Raw genomic sequence first — 23,898 nt, 5'->3', positions numbered from 1 at the left:
GATAACAAAACAAAGTTTTTTTAAGAACAGATTATTTGTTATTTTGTTTTCGAGTTTATATTTTGTTTAATACCATTCTAACTTGGTTGACTCTTTTTTGCTTCCAATATTATATCTCTAAATTCTTGTACTAAATCTAATATTTATTCTTCCTTGTCTGGATCAAATTCTTCTAAATATTCTTTTATGATTAATTTTGATATCTATCTTATTCTTCAAAATTCTTCGGTGATATTTCTATTGTTCTAGTGTTTTCTCTTTTCTCTTTTTGTTTTATTATGCTCCATTTGTTCGGCTATCCTTACTCCTTTAGCTTCTGCATATTGCTTTCATTTCTTCTTGTAACATTTTTTGGCTTAACTCTATATGTATAAACAAACTTTTTATATTCTCATTCTGACTTTTATACAGATGAATTTTATAGATGTTTTTTTAATAAAATCTCATTAACATACTATCACGCTGGTTGTAACTCTTGCTATGATACCAATGACTTTTAGAATTTTTCCAAAAAGATCTCATTAATACACCATTACACTATATGTAATTCCTGCTCTAATACTAATGACCTTTTAAAGAAGGCTAAATTTTGCAACGTATCTTCTTTTCTTAATGGTGTGTCTTCTTGGTCCTTCAAATCGCAAATGGATTCTTGATTTGACAGCTTCTTTGACGGGTCTTCTCTTTCACAAAATAATTTCGAAATTTTGGTTGTCATCTTCTTCGGACTTTATCTTAGTTCTTTCGAGTTGTGTTTTCCTTTCCATCTCCCTTCCTTATATAGGAATCTGATTAGTAAGCTAGACTAATTTTTTTTAGGTGGAAAAATCCAAACAAAATATTGTCAATTGAAAAATAAATAAATAAATTCAGAGTTGATTGTATGCATTTCAGTTTATAATATCATTGTAGTTTTCAGACCCTTTTTACCCTTTTTACTACTTCATCTGATTCAATTATTTGACACACTTTCTTTATTAATCCGCTATACATTTTTATATTTGGATATAGATTTAAATTTAAACTTTTTATTTTATTCATTTTATTCTTAATGAGAAACTTTTATAGTTATACAAATTGAAAGTCGCACAAATGCTTTTACCCTTTACAAGGAACTTTGCCACCTAACCATGATTGTAATGAGATAATCAAGAATCAAGGATAACATCCTGAAATCTGTTCAAACTCCAGAGATAATCAAGAATGAAATTTGTTCAGACTCCAGGACATGACTTCCCGTTATATAAGTAGTTGTTCTACAATTCTTGAGTGAAGTAGAGCAGGAATAAGTGCAACACAACTGAAAAGACGATAATGTCTCAATCCTAAACTAGGTGAAGTTGATATTCATTATTATGAGGATTCAGAATAAGTTGAGTTTAACGCTATATATAAACATACCACAACTCATCTCGTTCTCTAGCTTATAACCAACAAGGTGAAGCTCAACACAAATCAATGGACAACCAACCATAATACGCATGCATTATTATCACAGCTATTACAAAATGAAAGAATAGATGATTTCATTCTCGCAGCTATATCTTTTATTGCACACTTTCTAATAGATTGACTGCAGATGTCCAATCAGATCCTCCTTTTGTCTCAGGTTAGTTCTTGAACGCCTATGCACAACAAAATGAATGATCAAGATCCAAAATAGCATTCACATCTACGTGGAAAGATTTCTCATTCCTCTTATACAAACATTAATATCACAAGCATATTGAGCAGTCATAAAGTTGTGGAAGTGGGAAAAGTCAGCCAAATAAAAAAATTGTTCGACGATTTTACAACAAAGAATCAAACATGTGAACTATCGATTCAGTACTATTACAGGTTTACAAACATTTCTGTAAATTCCTGCAGGTCCTTCAGAACACTATGTACAGTATTTTAGTCGCTGCAGGTCAGTGTAGATTTGTATACTATAATGGCAATATTTTCCAGTAACCGCGATCAAAAGAATGAATAGACTGTGCTGACGAATATTTGTATGAATCATAGGCTACCTGCTACTTTCATCCACAGCTTCCTCTCCTCCTTTTAACTACAAGAAGCTGCATTTGCTCCCACCTTTCAGAAACAACTGAATGAGTTCTATACCCCTATTCTTCATTGGGTTTTTCAAGTGGTCGTGTCACTTATGTGTGTCTGAGAAGATGATGCTGCTCTGATGTTCAAGAACAGCCTTAGTGGGTGCTCGACTTTTCAAAATCATTTCTTCATACTCATCATCGGGGTCTGAAAGAGCTGTAATGGCTCCCCCTGCTCCTACTGAAGCTTCTCCTTCGTGTATGACAACAGTCCGTATCACAATGTTGAGATCAAATGCTTGGTTATAAGAGAAAAATCCAATGCAGCCCGAGTAGATGCCCCTGGAACAATTTTCAAGATGATCAAGAAGTTCCATCGATCTCAACTTTGGTGCACCTGTCATTGACCCACCAGGAAATGCAGCTCTAACACAATCAATTGCACTTACGTCTGATCGCTTTTTCCCCCGAATCGTACTGACCATGGTGTGAACTGTTGCATAGGATTCGATTTCCATGAGATGTGGGACATGAACAGAGCCAGGCTCACACACACGCCCGAGGTCATTCCTCAACAGGTCAACAATCATCAAATTTTCCGCCTGATCCTTTTCACTGTGACAAAGCATACAGAACTTGGTCAGGATTAGTAAGCATGAGTTCTGTTCCAAGACAACTTATGACACAAATCATACAGCCACCAGATGGTTCAGAAATACAATTTCAAAACTGAATATAGAAGTTAAATAAAGAACTAAACAACATAAGCACAAAGGAAAGGTGGCTGACGGCAGAGGCGGACCCAGGAATTTAATGCGACGGGGGCACAATATTCTATTTAATCAGTGCCCCCTAATAGCTTTTAGCATTAAGGGTGCCAAGAGATTTAAATTAATCATTTTCAAGGTATATACATATACATATACAAGATTTCTGTCGAAGTTTACGGGGTCCGGTGACCCCTCAACCTAAGCCATAGGTCCGCCTCTGGCTGACGGGATGACCCAACCAGTATTAGAGGCTAAAAAGCATGTATATAAGTGCGAGAGTTGAGAAGAACTAACAACAGCATAAAAGACTAGAACATCTGGCAGAAATGAAGTTTAGACATGAAAGGAAAACATACTATATAAGATAAAAGGTAACACAAGTCAATAGTCAGAAAGCTTCCTGAGGAAAATAAGTGTCAGCGAGAGTTTGAGTATTAGATGCTACTATTATGATCCTTCGATTTCTGTACCTGTATTCTAATTGCAGTTTCAGAAATTCATCTTCTTTAGGGGTGGAACCACGAGCTATAGTCCCTTTTATGGGTTTTGCTTCCAGAATTGCATTCCTATCCAATCGTAGGAACCTTTCAGGAGAAGAACAACATATGCTTAGGTCTTCCCTTGAAAAATTAAGCCAGGCAGCATATGGTGCGGGATTTCTTTCTCTGAGATTAAGATAAAGTCCCAGAGAATCTATTTCCCCCAATTTCATTCTCATCTGGGTTGTAAGGCACAACTCATAACTTTCTCCTTCTTTTATGAAATCTTGACAATTCTTAACGTCTTTGATGTACTCCTCTCTTGATTTCTCAGCAGAAAAACCTGACATTAGTTGGACCACTGCCGATCCTCGAGATGCCCGTGATTGCAACCTTTTCGTCATAGAAGCTCTCAAGTCGAGCAGCCTCTTCTCCACATCGTCCAAGTAAGAAGTACTAGTTGTGCTCACATCGTGTAATGACAAAGTATATATGTCGTCACACTGATGATCGATGACAATAATATTATCCGTAAAGAATAAACAAGCATCTGGTGCCTTCGATCTATGACGATTAGATGCCACGCCACATTCAACTTTGAGATCATACCTGTATCGAGAAAACCACAAGAAGATCAAGTCATGAGAAAAAATTCTTCCTCCAAACGCACATGCAAAAATGAAGAACCAAGTTTAACAACCCAACCTCCTAGAGATCAACTATATTTGAGTCCTACCCAGCAAGTTTAATGCTTGATTTAATTTGTCATAAAACTTAACAATGACAGAAAGGACAGAAAACCAGACATAGCCATATCTACATGAGCAGATGACATTTCTCATGCACCCGTCCAATTTATTCAACTTCTCTTACCCCCTACATGCAGCAGTGAATGTTTCAAGGAAAAGAAGGAAAGAAAACTTCCAAACATACAAAGCAAATCCTTGAAACATTTAGAAGTACTTAACAGAATAGAGTAGGAGGAGGATTCAGATTATTTGTCATAAAATCACGACATACCCGATATAACCAATGTAACCACCATAAAAATCAAATGGTAATCCTTCATAATCCTTCTCATCGAAACAAAATGATAGGAGCTCCTGGTGCAGAGATATAGGACCAAATTAGAATACTCATGTGCGAAATAATCCTCAAAAATATTCTTCCAAACAAAATTCATCAATCTAGATAATTCATGGAAGGAACTCGACATCCTTAATGAAGGGGGGGGGGGGGGGCTCTCCTGAACACAGAACAAAAAGGAGCTCGAAATTATACTTGAATAAAAATGAACCATAAGTATAAATACAAAGAAAACAGCCATTGCTTACAAAAAATTTAATAAGACATCAGATGGAACAGATTTTCTAAGAAGCCGAAGATATTGGAAAACATGTTATTTTATTGCCCGCAGTCAACTTGTTAATGGGAATATCCCACGATAGCATTTCATCTACTTGTCTTACCCCCAATTTACTAAGGACTGTGACATTGACTGATGTGGTGATTTTCAATTTCAGTGACACATATTGAAAGAAATCGTCAGAAACTACCTTATTCATATAATCAAAAAATCCATCTTCCAAAAATGTAGTTTTAACATGGCCATTAGCATCTTCAACTGATAGATCACCTCCTTTACACGTTATGTCACTGAAAATATAAAGCAACATGTTATTGAAAAATGATGTAGCATTCAAGCAGAGATCAATTGAGAAATGGAAAGATCTAAAGTAAGGCACTCAGGAAATATTTGAAGAGATTTTCACCTGCGATTTGACAATCTAAACGTAAGTTGCTTCCAGAGTGAACCTCCTTTTCCCCCCATAAAGGAAAATCTAGCCCTTCCCTGAATACCAAAAGCTGTATCATGGTTAGAAAGGGAAAAAAAAGGAAGAGAAAAAGAACAGCAAAGCAGCCAACCTCAAAAAAAGAATTCAACCGATGAAAATGAGAATTCACAAGAATAATTCTTTTAACCTACCCTCTACATTTCATTTGATAAACCAATCAATAAAAACTACCATAAGAAACTATTGAATCTGATTTTCTTGCTTTTAAACTGACACAAAAGTGGCAATAGCTTATTTTTTCTTCTTCTTCTTTTTTTTGGGGGGGGGGGGGGTGGTGGTTTGTATTGGGAGAGAAATGATGAAAGTGGATAGAGGACACAGAACCTGAGGGAGCAACAAAGAAGAAACTTTAACAAAATGAACAAAAGATATGACAGATGCGATGCAATTTGAAACATGCTCCAAAATCCAGTGACAACCAAAAAAAAGAATCATGTAAGGTGCTGAAACTACAAGCTGGAGAAGAAAGGACCTTTTCTATTGAAGAACTATCCAGCCAGAAACTGTTTTTAGCCTTTTGATCTCCAAATAGTTCACAGAAAATATTTTCCGCTCCACCAACTTGGCTGGCAGAGCAATCTAGTTTTTTCCATGTCATCTTCAAAAAATTTACACTGTACTTCGGATGTGATAGATTTAAGATTTCATCCATTTTGACAGCTCTCCGCTCAACCGATTTATTCACCAGATGCCCATTTCTTGCAGCACCTTGGGACAGCAGGCTTACATTAGGAACCTGCATGCATGCTAAGTAAAATTTACCGCTCAGAGTAAATGTGGGAACACTCTACTGAAACAGAGCAGGAAAAACTGAAAGCACTTAGCTGCTGATTTTAGGAATTACATGCTTGGTAAATAGCATATGAGATGCATACAAGAAAACCCATCAAAATTAGTTACTTTTAAGTACTTTTGATGAACCCGAGAAATGATAGGAAATTCAGACACCTTTTTGACACAACCATTTGTAAAGTTCTATAAATAAACATATAATCCAATCCCATGGAAAGGACTCAGAGTATAGGAGACTAAATAAGTAGCTCCATCGAACTATCTCTATTTTATAGTGCAGTTACCAGCATAATGAACCCTTCTCTCATTGATGCAGGCTGACGTTAACCTGAGCCAATAATCCTCTGTGATTTTCCGGAAATTCTTGAAAAGCTGTCTTCCATGATATGTTGCAACACTCTCCGGGTGGAACTGGTAGCAAAGGCAAAATCCATGTTACATACTAGTAAAAGAGGAGCAGATTCTCATGGAAAGTGAATGACCAAACTCACCTGCAATCCATAGTGAGGCCTACTAGAATGCATGACACCCATAAGGACTTTTCCACCCTGCACATCCTTTGAATCACTTGATAACTCCGACATCCCATGAAAAATATCTTCTGCTTCTTTGGATGCATGAAAGAATGAATCGGATTCTCCAACACCATGGAAAGGGAGTGTCTCAGTGGTAGAGGTCCAAGCTATGGGAATGAGTTCCTTTGGGAGTGATTTTGGATCTATTACAAGGGAATGATACCGAACCACCTGAAATGTGTCAAGAAAGTTCAACCAAGATAAATTAACTTCTATGATTGCCATTTTCTCTTTCTTATCTAAACCACAGAAACATTTAAATTGTTGTATATTTAAAGATCGATGTAAAGCTTCAGGTAGCAAAAATTACAAAACGACACAAGTACTAGCACTTATTTAGAAGCGATCAGTCTGTCTCTTAAAGCGATGAAGCAATGCGAAGGGAGAGTTCTTGCTTCAAAGGAACACACAAAGCCATCCAAGTTAGAACCGATCGCTTCTTTGAATTTGACTTTAAAAGGTTAAAACTCCAAAAAAGATAAAATATTGTCTTATGCAATCTTTGTACTAGGATTCCTGTTTATGTATGTTTCAGTTTTCTCTTAATTTTTTTTTCTTCTACAGTTTGCAACAACTCTTCTTATACTTCTTGACTTGCTTCTTTCTTAATGATTTCGTCTTCAAGATAACTTGTTCTTCTTTTTCTTCTTCTGTCTGCGTCTTTTACTTCTACTACTTCTGTTTTAGGTTTTCTTCTGCTTCTCTATCCTACCCTTTCTTGATGTCAACGATAAATATTTCTCCTTTTCTTGTTTGTTCTCTAATTATTCTCCGATTCTTTAATTATAGCCTAAATACAGGACAATAAAAAGTATTCCCTCCGTTTCAATTTAGATGAGGTAGTTTGACTCGGTACGGAGTTTAAGAAAAAAGAAGACTTTTGAAACTTGTGGTCTTAAAAGCTTAAGGGGTAAAAGCTTTGTGGGGCCATGACATTTGTGTGGTTATCAAAGCTTCTCATTAAGGGTAAAATGGGTATAATGAAGAGTTTAATGTGCTCAACATCCATCCTTTAAAAGCTCAGCATCCATCTTTTAAAGTTGAGTTATTTTCAAATTTAGAAATGTGGAACAGACTAAAAAGGAAAGCACCTCATCTAATTTGAAACGGAGGGAGTATCTCTTTAAAATTAAAGCTAATTTCAATATTGTTTATAAAGCAGCTAACCAATTGATTGAAATTGAAGATCATAGTAGTGATTGACGTTATCTTTTTGTGAGCTTGTTGACCTTAAATGATATTTAATTTGAGTTGTTGATTAATATTGTTTTTGTTGTATTGGAGATCAAAATTAGAAATGTAATTGCTAATAATACATACTATAATCCCACTTGCTAGACAATTTCTGTATTTTCTGTATATTGTGTGTTACATCAAAGAAGCAGGTGCTTCATCACCTAGCTTTTCGCTTAAAGCCCCAGGAGTCTTGTCATTTCTTGGACTTTTTGCTTTAAAAAAGCACTGACTAACACAAGTCACCACCTCAGGAAGCCTAACACTTCTATTTCAAAAACAGTTAAAGCACAAAGAGTTTATATTTATATTTTATAATTATCAGGAGGAGAATAATATGCTTTATACACTCCCTTCCCTTCCACAAATTAGGGGTGGCAAAACTAACTCAAACGCATTTGACCCGCCCAAGTTTTAATAGGTTTTGGCTAGAACGATTTTGAAGATGGGCTGTTTTAGGCTAGCCCAAGTTAACCCATCACAAATCATCAGCCCAAATGGACCCATGATGATTCCCAACCTTGACCCATGGAAATGCTCAATCTTAGAGTTCTACCTTGACCCATGTTATAGCTGTGTGTTTGGTATGAAGGAAAATATTTTCTAATTTTCTTATGTTCGGTTGGTTTAAATGTTTGGAAAATATTTTCCTTATAAACTCGTTTTCCTACAATTGGAGGAAAATGTTTTCCCTAGCAAGAGAAGGGAAAATATTTTCCAATTATGAACTATGGCATTTAAGATAAAAAATGCTCACGGGCACATTTTCCAAGGTAACCGGGTAAAACAATTTCTGATCATTCAAACTCAATTCCGGCGACTTGTCTCAGTGGAGAAGCTACGTTTTTCATCAATCATTTTTTAGTAATTGCATAAAAACTTGGCTTACTATTTTCTCAGGTCATCTCAACATGGGGAAACAACGATTTATTTTACAGCTGGGTTCAAATCTTATGACATCACAAAAATAATTACGAGGAATGAAGTCTGGTTCGAATGGGTGGAGAGAAGCAGAAACTTCATGTGGCGAGTCATCTACAGCTCAAAGGTGTCACAATGGATTCCAGACACGCTGAATCTGACGTCTAAGGTGAGAGGGGAAACAGTCATAGGATGGAAAATGAAGGACCATTTCACAGACATTTTCTGTACACTCAAGAACAACAGATACGGAAGATACATTAGCATAGCTGCTTTACACGGCAAACACAAATCAGTCTTGATTATTCCAGAAACCTCATTCAATGCAGGGTAGGGGCACACAGCAGTTAAGATTGAGAAATTCATTAATAGAAGAAGACAGGAGACAGAGAATGTTCTTCCAATAAATACAGAGGACAAGTCAACCTATCTAGAATCTTTCAGACGCAACAAGTGAACAACAAAAGGACACATATGTCGCCTAACTACAAATTCAATAATCATTATTCCAAGGAGCTCGGAGCTATCTGGTGTCGATTTGCTTGGAAGATGCATCGTCGGCAGATTTGATGATGATTTGAAAAGATGGAGGTCCCAACCTAAAATGAGATTCGAAGATGGGTAAGCTCTTCATGGAAGGCAGCACATGGGGTAAACGTATATGTCATGAATGACTTTACCTTTCTCTTCGAGCTTCCATCGACGAAGGTGGCTGAACATGTCCTCACAGGAGAGTGGTGATGGAAGAAAAAAAGCTGAATTTAGAGTGGTGGACTCCTACTGTGGGTTGCTGGCCAACGAATGTGAAACGAGACTGGGTTTGGGTTCGACTATTGGCCGTTCCTCTGAACTTGTGGTCGCAGAAAGTTTTCAAAGAGATCGGTGATTTTTGTGGAGGATGGCTAGAAACAGAAGAAGAAACCTCTCTGTAAAATCATCTTAGATGGGCCGGAATCAAGGTGAAAGGTGACGGTGAAGCAATATCCAAAGAAGTGGAAGTGGAAACGGGGGGATTTATCTATAAAATACCTATTTGATGTGACATTCCGGCACGGGTGGTCACTAGATAAGCGATCGGAGAAGAAGCTCGGACGCATGGAGAACATAACCCCTACTGTATAGAGTAAGATGGGACAGGACAGTTGGCTAAGTCTGTAGCCTGTATTATATATGTGGGCTCTTCGAAGGATGGTCTAATTTCAAAAAAAAAGGTCACGTGACCTAGCAGGTGTGGCTGTCTCAGAAGTCATAACACCATTGGGCTAGGATAGGGTTATCTTTAATTTGGGCCAGGATTTATTTGAGCCTGATAAATTTGACCCATTTTTGCTAGAGATAGAAGCCAATAAAAACTGGAGTGTAAAGACTTTGGAAACTACGACAAGTATGACAGAAGTTTTGGGTTCTTTTCACGAGGAAGAAAAAAACGCATAATGTCTAGAAATTGTGGATAGGCAGGGAGGGGAAAGTCGAGCACTCTTGAACGAAGACGGTGACGAAGGCTTCTTGCAATTTCAGCCGCAGAATTCCGACATGCAAATAGTTGAAATAAGAGGGGAAGAGCAGTAGTCACGCGAAGATGCCGTACCAATCCAAGCACTTATTGTTGATGTTGAGATGAACGCAACTTTATGGGTACACAGTAATATCATCAGATTGAACAATCTATTTGGGGTGGATTTTTTAGGGTGTGAGAAGGAAGCTCTAGCACTCTTTATCAAAAGAGATAGCAGAAGAAAACAGAGCAAAACGGGAGCAGAGAAGGCTATTGCTACGACACCAAAATTCAAAGGCATGCATGAGGTAAAGGGACTGGTTATTAATATGAAATTCAATGAGAGTGGGAAGGTGTAGAAACAGGGGGAGAGCGACAATTGAAGATCATCCATGAAAGTAAAAATTATTTCATGGAATGTGAGGGGATTAAACAGGGAGGCAAAAAGGAGAAAGGTGAAAAGTATGGTTCAGAAGTGGAAAGCAGATGTGTTTTGCTTTCAAGAAACAAAGGTAGAAGGTGATATAGTAGAGATAGTGAAACAACTCTGGCCAAACAGAGGTGTTAGTTTTGGCTGCCTGGAGGCTAAGTGGCACGAGAGGGGGTATAATATTAATGTGGGATAGGAAAATCTGGAAGGGAGAAGTTTTAAATATTGGGCTTCATTCTTTAACTTGTCGTTTTGACGCTCAAGGACAAGATTTCACCTGGCACTTGACGGGGTGTATGGCCCATATACTAGAAGAGAAAGAAAGGGGTTATGGGAGGAAGTGGGAGCTTCTAGAGGTTTGTTTGGTGGTCCCTGGGTAATGTGTGGGGATTTCAACACAACTAGATTCATCTCAGAAAAGAAGAACAATAACATGTTGACAAGAGCCATGAAAGACTTCAAAATTTATTGAAGAAATGGAACTTAATGATCTTCCCCTTTCTGGGGGTAATTTCACTTGGCAAGGGGTAACAAACACAAAATTTCGAGCAGATTGGACAGATTTCTCATCTCATCAGAATGGGATAAGGAATTTAGAAACATAAAACAATCGGTGTTGCCTAGAATCACATCAGACCACATCCCAATCGAGTTACAATGTGGGAATTGGGAACCTAACAAGTCCTACTTCAAATTTGAGAATTGGTGGCCGGAAGTGGAGGGTTTCAATGAGTTAGTGAAGAATTGGCAGGACTCTTTTGTATTTGAAGGGAGACCTGATTTCATACCAGCAAGCAAGATCAAAGCTCTGAAAGAGAAGTTGAAAGTATGGAAGAAGGATAGCATGGGAAGTTTAGAAAATCAAAAGAACATCTTGAATTAGATTTCTGATCTTGACAGGGAGCAGGAGCAAAGACCTGTAACTGAGGATGAAATTTTATTGAAAACTAGCTTATGTATGAATTTTGAGGAGCTGGCCAAAAATGAAGAATAGCATGGAGACAGAGGTCTAGGACTTTATGGCTAAAACAGGGAGATAGAAACACAAAGTTCTTCCAAAGAACTGCTAATGCTCACAGAAGATATAATCACATAGACCAATTGGAAGTTGATGGAGAAATTGTTAAGGAACCTGTTGATATCAAGAGGGAGATACTATCCTTTTATCAAAAGCCATATACTGTGACAGAGGAATGGAGACCTGGCTTCAATATGAGTAACAACCCCAGAATTGAAGAAACTGAGATGCTGAGACTACAGAGACCATTTGAGGAGGAGGAAGTGTTCCAGATCATTAAGCAATGTGCTCTTGACAAAGCTCCCGAACCTGATGGTTACACCATGGGGGTTTTCATCATCAAAGAGGATATCATGAGCACTATACAAAACTTTCATAGGGGGGAATGTTTTAAAAAGAACCTTCAATGCTACTTATGTGGCCTTGATTCCAAAGAAGAATGGAGCAAAGGAGCTGAATGATTACAGACCTATCAGCTGATAGGTTTAGTCTACAAAATCATCTCTAAGGTGCTAATTGAAAGGCTGAAGGAAGTGATGTATAAATTGGTGAACATTCAACAAATGGCCTTCATCAAGGGTAGACAGATTTGCTGATGCAGTTCTGAATGCAAATGAGTGTGTGGACTCCAGAATCAAAGATAAGTCACCTGTGATTTTATGCAAACTAGATGTGGAAAAAGCTTTTGACCATGTGAATTGGATTTTTCTCCTGAAGTTGCTGGAAAATATGGGATTTGGTAGAAAATGGATAAGCTGGATAAAGTTCTGTATTAGTAATGTCAGATCCTCAGTTCTTATAAATGGATCTCCAGAAGGGTTCTTTCCGTCACATAGGGGGATCAGGCAAGGTGATCCCCTGTCACCTTTTTTGTTTATTCTGGTTATGGAGGGTCTAAACAACATGATACAAACTGCAAAACAACAATTGGATCAGGGGTTTCAAAGTTTTAATCATGCATGAGATAGGTCTGGAGATCACACATTTGCTATATGCAGATGACTCACTTATTTTGTGTGAAGCTCAGACTGATCAACAAAGGATGATAAGGGTGATACTATCTTTGAAGGCATATCTGGTTTGCACATTAATTGGGGGCAAGAGTTTGTTATTCCTGTTAATGCCGTCCCTGAGATGGATAATTTGGCCCTAATACTAGGAGCTCAGGTGGGAAGCCTTCCAACAACATACCTGGGATGCCTTTGGGTGCAAAAAGCAAGTCACATGAGATCTGGAATGCGGTTTTAGAGGTGCAAAAAAATAGCTCATAGGATGGAGAAATCAATACTTATCCTTGGGGTGGGAGTGGGGGTGGGGGGGACTAATCTTGATTAACAGTGTACTAGATTCGCTACCTACCTACGTGATGTCTTTATTTCCAATCCAAAGCTGGAAAAGAGAATGGACATTTTAAGAAGGAAGTTCCTATGGCAGGGCAACAAAGAAAAAAGGGGCTTCAATTTGGTAAAATGGAAAACTCTCACGTTAGCCAAGTATGATGGTGGTCTTGGCATTAGAAACTTGATAGAACCAGAGCTTACTTATGAAATGGCTTTGGAGATTCACCACAGAAGAAAATGCACTTTGGAAACAAGTATTCAGCACTAAATATGGTGTGGAGGGGTCCAGACAACAAAAAAAGTAAAGACTCCTTATGGAGTGGGGATGTGGAAATCAATCAGAAATCTCTGGCCATTTTTCAGCAATCAAAAAGGTTTCAAGGTGGGGAATGGTATGAAGATCAATTTCTGGGATCGAAAATTGGGGAAGTCTGGAACCAACAGGGGTGGAGCCTAACATTCAGAAGATTTCCGAATGACCGGGAGATTTCAAGGATTGCTGAATTTCTATAAGACACTGGAGCAATCCAAGGGTTTGGAGCAACAGGTGGACAGAATTTGGTGGCAAGGACACAACAGAGGCCTATTTACAGTGAAATCTACATTTGGGAACTTGAACAATTCTCCCAACCAGCTGGAGTTGTGGCCATGGAAACACAAAAGTTAAAATTCCATACAAGTGGCATGCTTTATGTGGTTGGTAGTTAAAGAAGCTTGCCTAACAGATAAAAAGTTTATGAGAGGAATACCAACATGCTCAAGATGCTATCTTTATGGGAGGGAAGCTGAAACCAATTCTCATCTATTCTTACACTGAGTGGTGACTACCCAAATCTGGAATATCTTTTTGTGCATGAGAGGCATCAGATGGCAATGCCTAAAAGCTCTTTGGAGCTGCTAAAATGTTGGAACAGGGGAGGAGGCCTACCCAGGCAGAAGAGCAGATAGAAGATGATTCCTCCATGCATTTGGTGGACAGTTTGGAAGGAAAGAAACTTGAGATGTTTTGAAGGCATGGATAATAATATTCAGAAGATCAAGATGAACTCTCTTTTGTTGTTCCATTTTTGGTGTAAAGAAGAGACTTCAGTGGATACTGAAGCTATACTAGATATTTAGGAAGTTCTGTAAATTGCAAGGATAGGTTTTTTGTTTCTTTTATTTTGCTCTTCTTCTGTGCACTGATTTATAAAACTTGTTACCATTCTCGACAAAAAAAAAAATCCAAATGAACTTTGGGCAAGGTTGGGCATTAGCCCATTTATTTACTCAACCCATCTTGACCTGCCCAACTTCAGTCCAAACAACCCATTTGCCACCCCTACTACAAATACACGAAGAGAATGACAAGATTATTTTCTACTCTAAAAGACAATGCCGGTAGTAATGACGAGCACCAGACTCTTCATCAGACAGGTATTATTGGAATGATATATAAAGTGACTGAACTTCCATTTTACTCAAGTAGAAGTTTAACTTAAACCCCCAAGCTATATCCAATAATGCCAATAAAAGCATCCCCTGCTTTCTATTTTTCACTTCCATTTTTAATCTTAAGTGTCAATACAATGATTATATTTCCAAAACTAACACTCAGAGATGAGAAACTACACTCAAATTGCTGCTCTGATACTTATTCTTACATTGTGCATCCAACTACTTTAGTTGGAAACTAAGATTACCATGGTCGTCCACTCATGCATGTAAGTCATATGTCCTGATCCCACATAGCTACCAGTCTGACACAGCCATGAGAATATGCAAGACGCTTTTGTGCTTCCCAGTTTATGTCTAATTGCAAACCAATAAAACAAGCCTTGACTAAAACTCTTACTCTCTCTTATAAGGAGGGTGACCAATCATATGATTGTCGGTGAAACACAGATGAAACCTGTATAATTTTCAGTTTATCATCCAAATGATGTTCTCAAGTCTCTAAAATCTATAACACACAAATGAAATTTTGAGGAAAAGAAAGTTAAGAAACCAAGCTAGCATTGTTAATGTGCTTACGTGTCTAATCGCAACACCAAAACATAGAAAAACTGAATAGCAAATTCATAAAAAACAGACCTTGAATCCTGAATTTCTTCCTGAAGGAATTTCATGGAACAATTGACAACCATTGTGCTCAATATCACTGCACATTAAATAAAGAACGACATTTTGAAAACGAGAAAAGTATGAGTGACCAAAATGAACCACAGCTGCCCAGCAGAAAATATCATATTTAAGTCTTTACTAACATGAGAAACCACAAAATGAGGAGTAAAGATGTTAAGCTCCTGACTGTGAATTCTGAAGATCAGGAAACCTTCTCTTTGAAACCTATAAGTGTTTCCAATAAACTATTAATAACTTGGTTTCAAATTGTAATGTTGCCGTATCAAATCACTATCTTATCAAGTAGATATAGATGCATATTTCAATGAGACAATAACTTATTGTTTCATATGATCATTAGCTAATATAATACCGAGAAAATTTTCAAAAAAAAAAAAAAGAAGAGAAAAACAAAAGACAACAAAAATAGAACACTTAAAACGCAGTTCATATACCTCAAACGACCATGGACAGGTTCAGGTGCATGCACAACTTGAGCCCCATGCGCATATCCCAAAGCCTGTTTAATCATTTGAAAATCAAGTACACTCTTTAGCTCCTACAGATAAATCTACAAAGACATTACTAGAGGCTTGTACCTACACATCAAGAGTTGTATATCTATGATTTTTTTCCTGGGAACGGGTGGGTGCTTACACAAGATCTATTAACCACACTATCTGAAGAAAAGCACCCAGGGTTATCTCTAACAATGAATTAATCAGATATAAGATAGGTATAAACACATGATAGATTATTGATAGCAAGACTGAAGAAAAATTTAGCGGAAGTAAAAATAGAGCAATGCGTATGAACAGACACAAGAAACGTAGAAACTACGTTGCGGGTACTAGCTTGGTAAACTGAAGAGAATTGACATAGATATGCAAGCAAAAAATATTCACAGAAATTTCAATGAACAACTGCTCTGAAATGAATTTGAAAGCAAGATGTCCTGCATCATTTAATCATACATAAGCAACACGGTGCAAAAGAGTACCTTATTTTGTACACCCACCAGTCGAAGAAGTGAAGGAGCAGATACAGAAACATGCATCTATATCTAAACCCAGAAGCCAGACTTCTATGAGGGTTGTCAATCCACTTATCGATCTAGTACTTGATTTGTTGGGAAAAGAAGGGAAATATAACATGTTTTTGGCAATATATTACTTAAAAATGTATCTTTTGCAGAAAAAACACCATTATCACATGTGACATGTCAATAATAATATCTAGCTGACAACATGCTGCAATTGCCACCATAACTAATATCACGTTGTTAGGCCTTTAGCTATAAATAACCACCTTAAAGTTATAGACAGTGTTTTAAAAGGCGTTTTCGGGGCGAGGCGCACCAAAAATGCCCCCAGGCGCACCAAAAATGCCCCCAGGCGATGGTGTGGAGCGAAAGTCTCAAGAGGCGTACGCCCAGCAATTCGGGGCGTACGCCCGGGCGTTTGAGGCGCGTTTTTGTAGTGAGGCGTAAGCCTCAGAAAGTTTTTCAAACTAAAACAAAATTTGTTAAATAAGTTCTTCATATAATACCCAAATTCTAAAAAGTCAACTTGTAATTACTCAAAAGGAATTGAAATATTAAATTTAAAAGTCATGACCCTTTTTATTGATAGAAGCCCTAATTTATGGTCTTATTTTCAATTCTTTATCTTGTCCGCTAGTCTGTTACTATCTCCCAAAAGCAACAAGTAGTCAATTTTTTTCATTTTTTTTGCAAATACAAAGAGAACTCCATTCTCCTTCATAACACCAAGTTCAAAGTTAAAATTACAGGTTAGTCATCTTCTTTTATTCCTCAAAAAACTTTATTCTTTTCAACTCAAGTTACTTGTGCTTGTAAGTAGCGTATAATTGATTGTTTTGACTAGTTATTTGTGCGGATAGAGAACATCTATATATATTTTTCATATATTTATAGCTTTAAGTAATTTTTATGCAATTTTATCTATTTATAAATATATATTGTAATTATATTATTTTATGAAATATTAAAAATTTAAATACGCCCACGCCTTTTAAAACACTGGTTATAGACAAACACTATTAGCCAGTTGGTGAAGAAATTTGGAATAACAGGAAAGAAGCAAGGATATTTGAAGATCAATTGAATATATTGTGTAATGACATAAAAAATAGGCATAATAGATAGGCCCCCTAAACTTGCCACTTTTTTTCATTTTGACACCTAAACTAAGAGTAGTACCTATTGAACACTTTTTTCCTATTGAACACTTGAAGTGAAGATAAATTGTGTCAACTAGACACACCGCTGGCATGGCACCGTCAGTGTAATACACCACTTTTGAAAGCGTGAGAAGAATATTTTTTTTCCAATGTCTTTTCTGCAATCTCCTTCGTAATATGTCGCCACCATCTCCACCACTATAGCTGCTGCTTCACCACAACCACCATGCCTCCACCACCGTGCAAACCACCACAAAAAAACACCCCTACCCCTAAATTTCCACCACCACCGCGCCTCCACAACTGCACAACCCACCACCTCTTGTCCCTCCTTAAATCCATCCACCTCAGATCCAGACAGAAAAGGCTTCACGCTGCTCAACACTCACTCTCCAGGACCTTACCAAATCTCTCTATATGTTTTAAAATTTTAAAATATAAGTCATGAAACTTTTAATAGAACTTCGTGTACCTATTGAAAGCTGCTTCTAAGACATTAATGCCCATTTTTGCCATCTGATTTTTTTCTTTCTTTTTTTTTTTTTCCTTTTCTGGTTTTCACCTCTTCAATTCTCACCCGATTTCCATTTCTTAAAGAGTTAACAGAAAATAACTGAACTTTAAGATCAATAACTTATACGTGAATCTACACTAGACTAATGAAACGCAACCCTACATTATTCCATGGAAGGGGTTGGTGGGTTGATTAGGTTGATTTGTTGTGTTAAGAATTTCGATTGGAGCCGCATTGGTCGGGAATCCACCGTGGCACCTCTCTATTACTTACGGTGCTTCGTGGCTCATGCTCTGTACAGAAAAGTTGCAATTTAGGGCGCAGCTGGAGGGATCGAACACCACCACCATCTCTTTCTCAAATTCGGCCACCGCCCTCCTCCACCAACTTCTCTTCCCTTCAGCCACCTCTTTTTTTTTTTGCCTTTTTTCTTTTGCAGATATAGACTTTATTTTCATACGTGTTTCTCTCTGTTTGGTTTATAAGTATTTTTCTGATTGGTATTGTTTGCCACATTAAAGCGAGTAGTTGTCACGCACCTAGATTAGTTTGGAACTGTCAAATATGTGTCTAATTGACACAATTTGTCTTCACTTCATATGTTCAATAGGTACTACCTTTAGTTTAGGTGTCAAAATGAGAGAAACAATGGCAAGTTTAGGGGGCCACCTACGTGTTCTGCCTAAAAAATATTATGCAACCATGGCCAATCCTCGTATTGTAAGATACTTCTATATTCCGTACATAGTGTTTCTTTCTCCACGTAACAACCATAGGTAATCCTTGTATTTTGTAAGATACTTTCTATATTCCGTACATACTGTTGCTTTCTCCACGTAACACATAAGTTGAAAAGATTTCCGAAATACCATCTCCCATAAATTTATTTCCTGACAACAATTAATTATCAAGTACTTAAAATTTCCTATCTCATATAGAAGAACAGGAATTCAGCACTGAAATCGACCAAAATCACATTTTGGTAAAGGTTTGACAAGTACCAAAGGAGAGAACAGAACAGCAAGACAGGCTACACAAGGTTGCAGGTACAAACTTGCAGATCCCATGTAAAATTGTATGCTAAAGAATGAACAAAAATATTACAGACAGATATAACTGGATACATTACCTGGTGACCAAGGCAGACGCCTAGTATAGGGATATCAATGCATTCAAGGAGTAGCCTCAGGCAAATTCCTGAAACATAGGTGTAAGGCGTGAAAGGCTACTCCGAAAAACCATAACAAGCAAGTAAAGTTGAAGCTAAACGACAATTAGATAGTCAACACCCTCCTGTATGGTAGAATACCAACATATTGAAAGTTTTCCAAGTTAATAGCATCAACCTCTAACACTGAGCAAAACTACGCACACTCTTGTATGTTATCCTCGTCTAGGACAGATAAAGGAGCCGTGTTGGGAAGTCATGATTTAGAATGAATTTTTTTAAAATAAATAAATAAAAAAACAGTATAACACACTTAAAATCAGGATTGCTAAGGTGAGGGTGAATTATCAATATGCTGATTCGAACAAGTTAATACATTTTAGTACACGTTAATAAGAAGCTCTATGTTGTCCTAGACAAGGAAAGAGGAAAGTAGATCACATGGATTTCATAAGTCCAAGTCAAACCTATATCTGCTGGACATGTTGGAGAACCAGGACCAGGTGATATCACAATATTGTCAAATGCCATTTCTTCATACAAGTGGTAATAAACTTCTTTCCACGTCCACTCATCATTCCGAATCACCACCGGAGGCACTGGCACAGTAAGTAAAAAATAAAAGATGTGACACATCACAAACTCATGTCTATCCACTAAAATTAAGGAAAAGACTGGGAAACTGCATATTCAAAGATGACTTTGTCCTAGATGATTAATACAAATGACTACCCAATCAAAATTGCCAAAAATACAATAGAAGATGAAGGTATCTAATACTTAGCATGTAATTTGTCCTGATAACTGCACATTGGCAACGGGCATCAATTTATCAAATTTGTTACAATTTAGAAGTATCCATATATCAGGAAAACATATCAGAAAAAAGAGACTTAAATCTTAATTTGATAATCCAAAAAGTTGTTTTTTACTTCTTTTATTTTTCACAGGAGAATTCAAATACCTGAATAGAGTAAAAACTGGACACCTACAGATAATTCAACATTTGACAAGCACATATTTACTATTACTATGTAAGTAAAATCCATACCCTCATCTTTCTAAGCATTCATGTTTTTTTTTAGATAAGTAAGAGTGTTTCATGTTATTCTCATCTTATCATCCTAAATTTCCCATTTTACGCCTTACAAATAAATAGCCCTCACCAATTAAGAAGGCAATGAAATTCCAATTCATAATTTCAACATGAATAGCTCCCAAAAATTATACTCTTTAGGTGTAAAGCATATAGATCAATAAAAAATGAATAACAGAATCAGAAGTCACGCTTTCTCACTTTCTCTATAAAGAAAAGGGAAAAATATAAGAGAAAAGAGAGGAGAGAGAGAGAGATGAGGAACTTTCTTTCTTAAAGTTCTGAAAAGATAAAAGTGACCATTTTCTTCCATGTTGTAAGAAAAACGACAGGCCCTAAATATTCAAGCTGGACCCAAATTGAGGCCTATCATAGATAGCCAGAGGGAGGCTTAGCAACTTAAAGGTATAAAAGGGAAGGAAAATTTTCAAATCCTACCTTTGCTACACGAAAGTTATTTATGCAATAAATACAAATTGTATTCACATGAAGGGAATTATACGAGTGGCTCCTTTTTAAAATTTTCTATTTCTTTACTTTATTTAATTAGGGAACAAACTGCTCAAAGGAGCAGGAATAATGTAAAATGCTGCTTGATTTGCTGAACAGACGAAGAAATAACATGCCACCTACAGCTTCAAGCTGACATTACTATAATATTTGTTGTCACATTTGCTAAAACTCTATAGATAGTGGACAAGACCTTCGACACAAAAGAGATCTACTCCTTGGATAGTTTTCTTCAAAAAGAAAAAGAAAAAAAAAGCATTGTATCTCTGGGGATAGCTAGTCATTGTATCTCTGGGGATAGCTAGTTTCTGCATAAGCACAATGCTAATGATATGGTCTTTTGGGGGGGGGGGGGGGGTCTGTCAAGTGAAGGGAACAAGAATAAATTTATAAATAGATCTGCTCAAGATAGTAATTTCCACTTCATGACATATTAAAACTGCAGAAAGAATAGTTCTTGTCTAAGAGAAGTACAACTTATTTCAGCAAGTATTGGTAATTTTTAAAATGTACTATAGCAGAGAGACATTAAGAACATCGCATGTGTTCAAACAAATTAACCAGAAAGAATGCTGCTTAAAGTCTTAAGTGAGGTGCTAGTAAACTCCCAACTACTGTGATTGCTACATACAGAACAAAGAAGGCATAAGAAAAAGACATACTACCACATTTTCAGGAGTAGATACTTAAGTTATATGAACAAGCCAATACAGGTACATAACTCATTTCAACTTCAAGACAGAATTATAGGGAGCTTACTTCCATTAATGATTGAAAGCTCCTGGAATATATTGTAAGTGTAACTGTCATAATTGTCAATTAGCAAAGTGCGTACAAATTCTAATTTCGGAACTGGCTGGTTTAACAACTTTTTTCTTGTACGCGATGCATCCAAATGTCCAGATACCAAATGACTTGAAATCACAACCTTCCCTTCCTTACAGTTATATCTTCGGAGTGTATCAATCATACTTGAGTCACCAATCCTTGCAAAAGGTTCAGGTGCTAACAGATAATGTTTTCTGCTTCGAAGATTCTGCCAGCAGGAAGAGGCAATCGTGGATGACGATGATGATGAGCACATGGCAGAATTCATTTTTGCTTGTAGAACTAAACCGCAGGTTCACCAATCAAATCCCTCTGCAAAACATAAAATGTGGCAGTTGGAGATGTCTAAAATCCTAAATCGGTCACTTCGCAAGTGATAAATAAATAGTGTGTTAGAAAGGGTTTATAGTCAAAGTTCAAATTTCCTTGGCATCATAAACCAAAAATGTATTTTTTTTTCCCCTTGCTCTCTTGAAAATGCAATCCCACTGCCCCTAAAGGCAAACTACCAAATAACTTTCAGTGTTCCAATTCTGCTATAGCAAGTACAAGTACAACAAAACTAATGAACCCTCACTCTTAAGTTCTAAACTGTCTACAATTTTTACCACCTCTTCTAAAGAATAGAGCAGCCAAAAAGTTGATTCATTTTTCTTTTATTTTCCTAAAAAGTAAACAGCCAGCCGAAAAGATAATACATGTCCAACGAGTTCTGCAGAATCTTTCAACTTCGTTTCTCTAGCTGTTGCAAAATTCAATAGTAACTGATTCAGCTATTTAATGAATTACATGTTCACAAATATTTTCTACAACTAAAGCTCCAAGGCATAAGAAAAAAATACATGAAGCCCACCATGGACAAAAAGAAGCATTTCTGAACACACCCTTTTCATAGAAACGTTAATATCAGCGAAACAATGACGTTTTTACTTACATGCACACATAGGCATACAAACTGAAATACACAGCATCAACCCAAGAAGTAGATCTCACAGAGAAATGCAATGGACTTAACAGATCCAAAAACGTTTGGTGGAAAAGTAATACCTATGGTTGGGATGTTGATGGTGCCGCAGCAATAACTTGTTTTCCAAATCTCTTGTTTTTTATTTCTCTTACCGGTTTGGTGGGTTGGTGGAGGAGCAAAGAATGAAAGAGCCGAGACATTGGTGTGTGTGCAACCACAAGATTTCAAAGGCTGAGGCGGCGCGCATGTGTGCCAACCAAATTCGTTACCCTCAAAAGAAAATAAAAAGATTTAAAAAAGGAAAGAACTACACATATCTCGCACGTATTTATAATTTTAAATGGAAAATTTTTGGGAAACCGCTGATAAGATTTTTTGCGTAACATCCCATATAATATGATAACTAAAATGCTGAATTTAATTATGAAAGGCGTTTAGACACAAATATTAAACATACACATAATATATATATATATAGAGAGAGGATGTTTAGCTAAGCTTGACATATGTTATGATAACTAAAATGTTGAATTTAATTATGAAAGATGTTTAGACACAAATATTATACATACACATGATATATATAGAGGATGTTTAGCTAAGTTTGACAAGCTTAGCTTATAAGCACTTTTTAGTTTATTACATGCTTGGTAAGATCAAAAAGTATTTATAATCAAGTATTTATAAGCTAAAATCGGTCTAAAGCCATAAGTTTATTATCCCAAATTTATAGTTTAACAGCTTAAAAACACTTTTGATTTTACCAACAATTTTATTATTTTATTGTTATTTGTGTTATCCTTTAAATACCTTTTCCATGATAAAATCCTAACAATTTCCATGACTTTATTCCTTGACCATTTTTCTCAAAACCCAAGTATCTTTGTCACCTCTTTACCATCAACAACAATCAAACTCCCTATCCTTTGGTTAAATTATTTTCCATATTCTTATATAATTAAAGATCTTGTACGTTCCTAATTACTTTAACTAACAAATATCATTGGTAGTTTATTGTCTTTGATTGGGTCGGTAACTAATAACTAAGGTATTCTGTCGCGATCCAAAATTTCAAGCGCGGAGCCATGATGACGTCTAACATCGAATGTTAGGCAAATCAACGTAAATAGTAATATAAAAAGAAAAGCAGTGATTATCTAATAACTAATCAAAGTCATAACATAAACCATCTCAAGATCTGATGTCACAAGTACACAAACAACTAGATTCAACTAAATTCAAGGGTTTAAAGGAATACAACATTGTCCGAATAAAATGAAAACAGTACAATAAAATAGGAAAGTGACTTCTAAGGCCTGCAAACGGGATGCAACTTTACCTCGAGTCATTGACTGGTATCCGCTAAGTGTATCTCGGGACTCAGTTGATACCAACGTCAAAATCTGTACAAGAAGAGCAGAAGTATAGTATGAGTACAACTGAGCCAATGTACTCAGTGAGTGTCGAGCCTAACCCCGACGAGGCTAAGACAAGACACCTACTAAAATCTCTCTCTCTATCTCTCTCTCTCTCTTTCTCTCTCTCTCTCTCTCTCTCTCTCTCTC

The 23,898-nt window shown here is 36.8% G+C and overlaps 1 protein-coding gene across 2 annotated transcripts; it reads right to left on the bottom strand.

Annotated features, from left to right (window-relative positions):
- Positions 1-1,742: 1,742 nt before the first annotated feature.
- LOC104094676 (aminodeoxychorismate synthase, chloroplastic) lies at positions 1,743-22,581 on the bottom strand. Of its 2 annotated transcripts, none has more exons than XM_009600650.4 (14): positions 22,301-22,581; positions 21,298-21,678; positions 19,400-19,531; positions 18,894-18,961; positions 15,504-15,568; positions 15,019-15,085; positions 6,425-6,679; positions 6,218-6,344; positions 5,614-5,888; positions 5,058-5,137; positions 4,842-4,941; positions 4,306-4,388; positions 3,277-3,894; positions 1,743-2,651 (listed from the first exon to the last, which is right to left on the bottom strand). In XM_009600650.4, exons 2-14 carry the CDS (start codon positions 21,632-21,634, stop codon positions 2,141-2,143), a joined length of 2,718 nt encoding a protein of 905 aa, XP_009598945.1. In that variant the 5' UTR covers positions 21,635-21,678; positions 22,301-22,581; the 3' UTR covers positions 1,743-2,140. The 2 variants fall into 2 exon arrangements, with proteins under 2 accessions (XP_009598945.1, XP_009598944.1); XM_009600649.4 differs by having other exon boundaries at positions 22,414-22,581.
- Positions 22,582-23,898: the final 1,317 nt, after the last annotated feature.

The sequence above is a fragment of the Nicotiana tomentosiformis genome, chromosome 5 (assembly GCF_000390325.3).
Source record: "Nicotiana tomentosiformis chromosome 5, ASM39032v3, whole genome shotgun sequence".
Taxonomy (NCBI): domain Eukaryota; kingdom Viridiplantae; phylum Streptophyta; class Magnoliopsida; order Solanales; family Solanaceae; genus Nicotiana; species Nicotiana tomentosiformis.
Note: the sequence above shows the minus strand (reverse complement) of the source record. Positions and strands in the feature narration are given on the sequence as shown.

What these genes read in the sequence shown, in the direction of transcription:
- LOC104094676 (XM_009600650.4), bottom strand. Translation starts at nt 21,634, where the DNA reads ATGAATTCTGCCATGTGCTCATCATCATCGTCATCCACGATTGCCTCT. An exon ending in GCGTCTGCCTTGGTCACCAG is followed by an intron (nt 15,569 to 18,893) that starts GTAATGTATCCA and finishes ATGATTAAACAG; the next exon opens with GCTTTGGGATATGCGCATGG. An exon ending in GGCCTCACTATGGATTGCAG is followed by an intron (nt 6,345 to 6,424) that starts GTGAGTTTGGTC and finishes CTTTGCTACCAG; the next exon opens with TTCCACCCGGAGAGTGTTGC.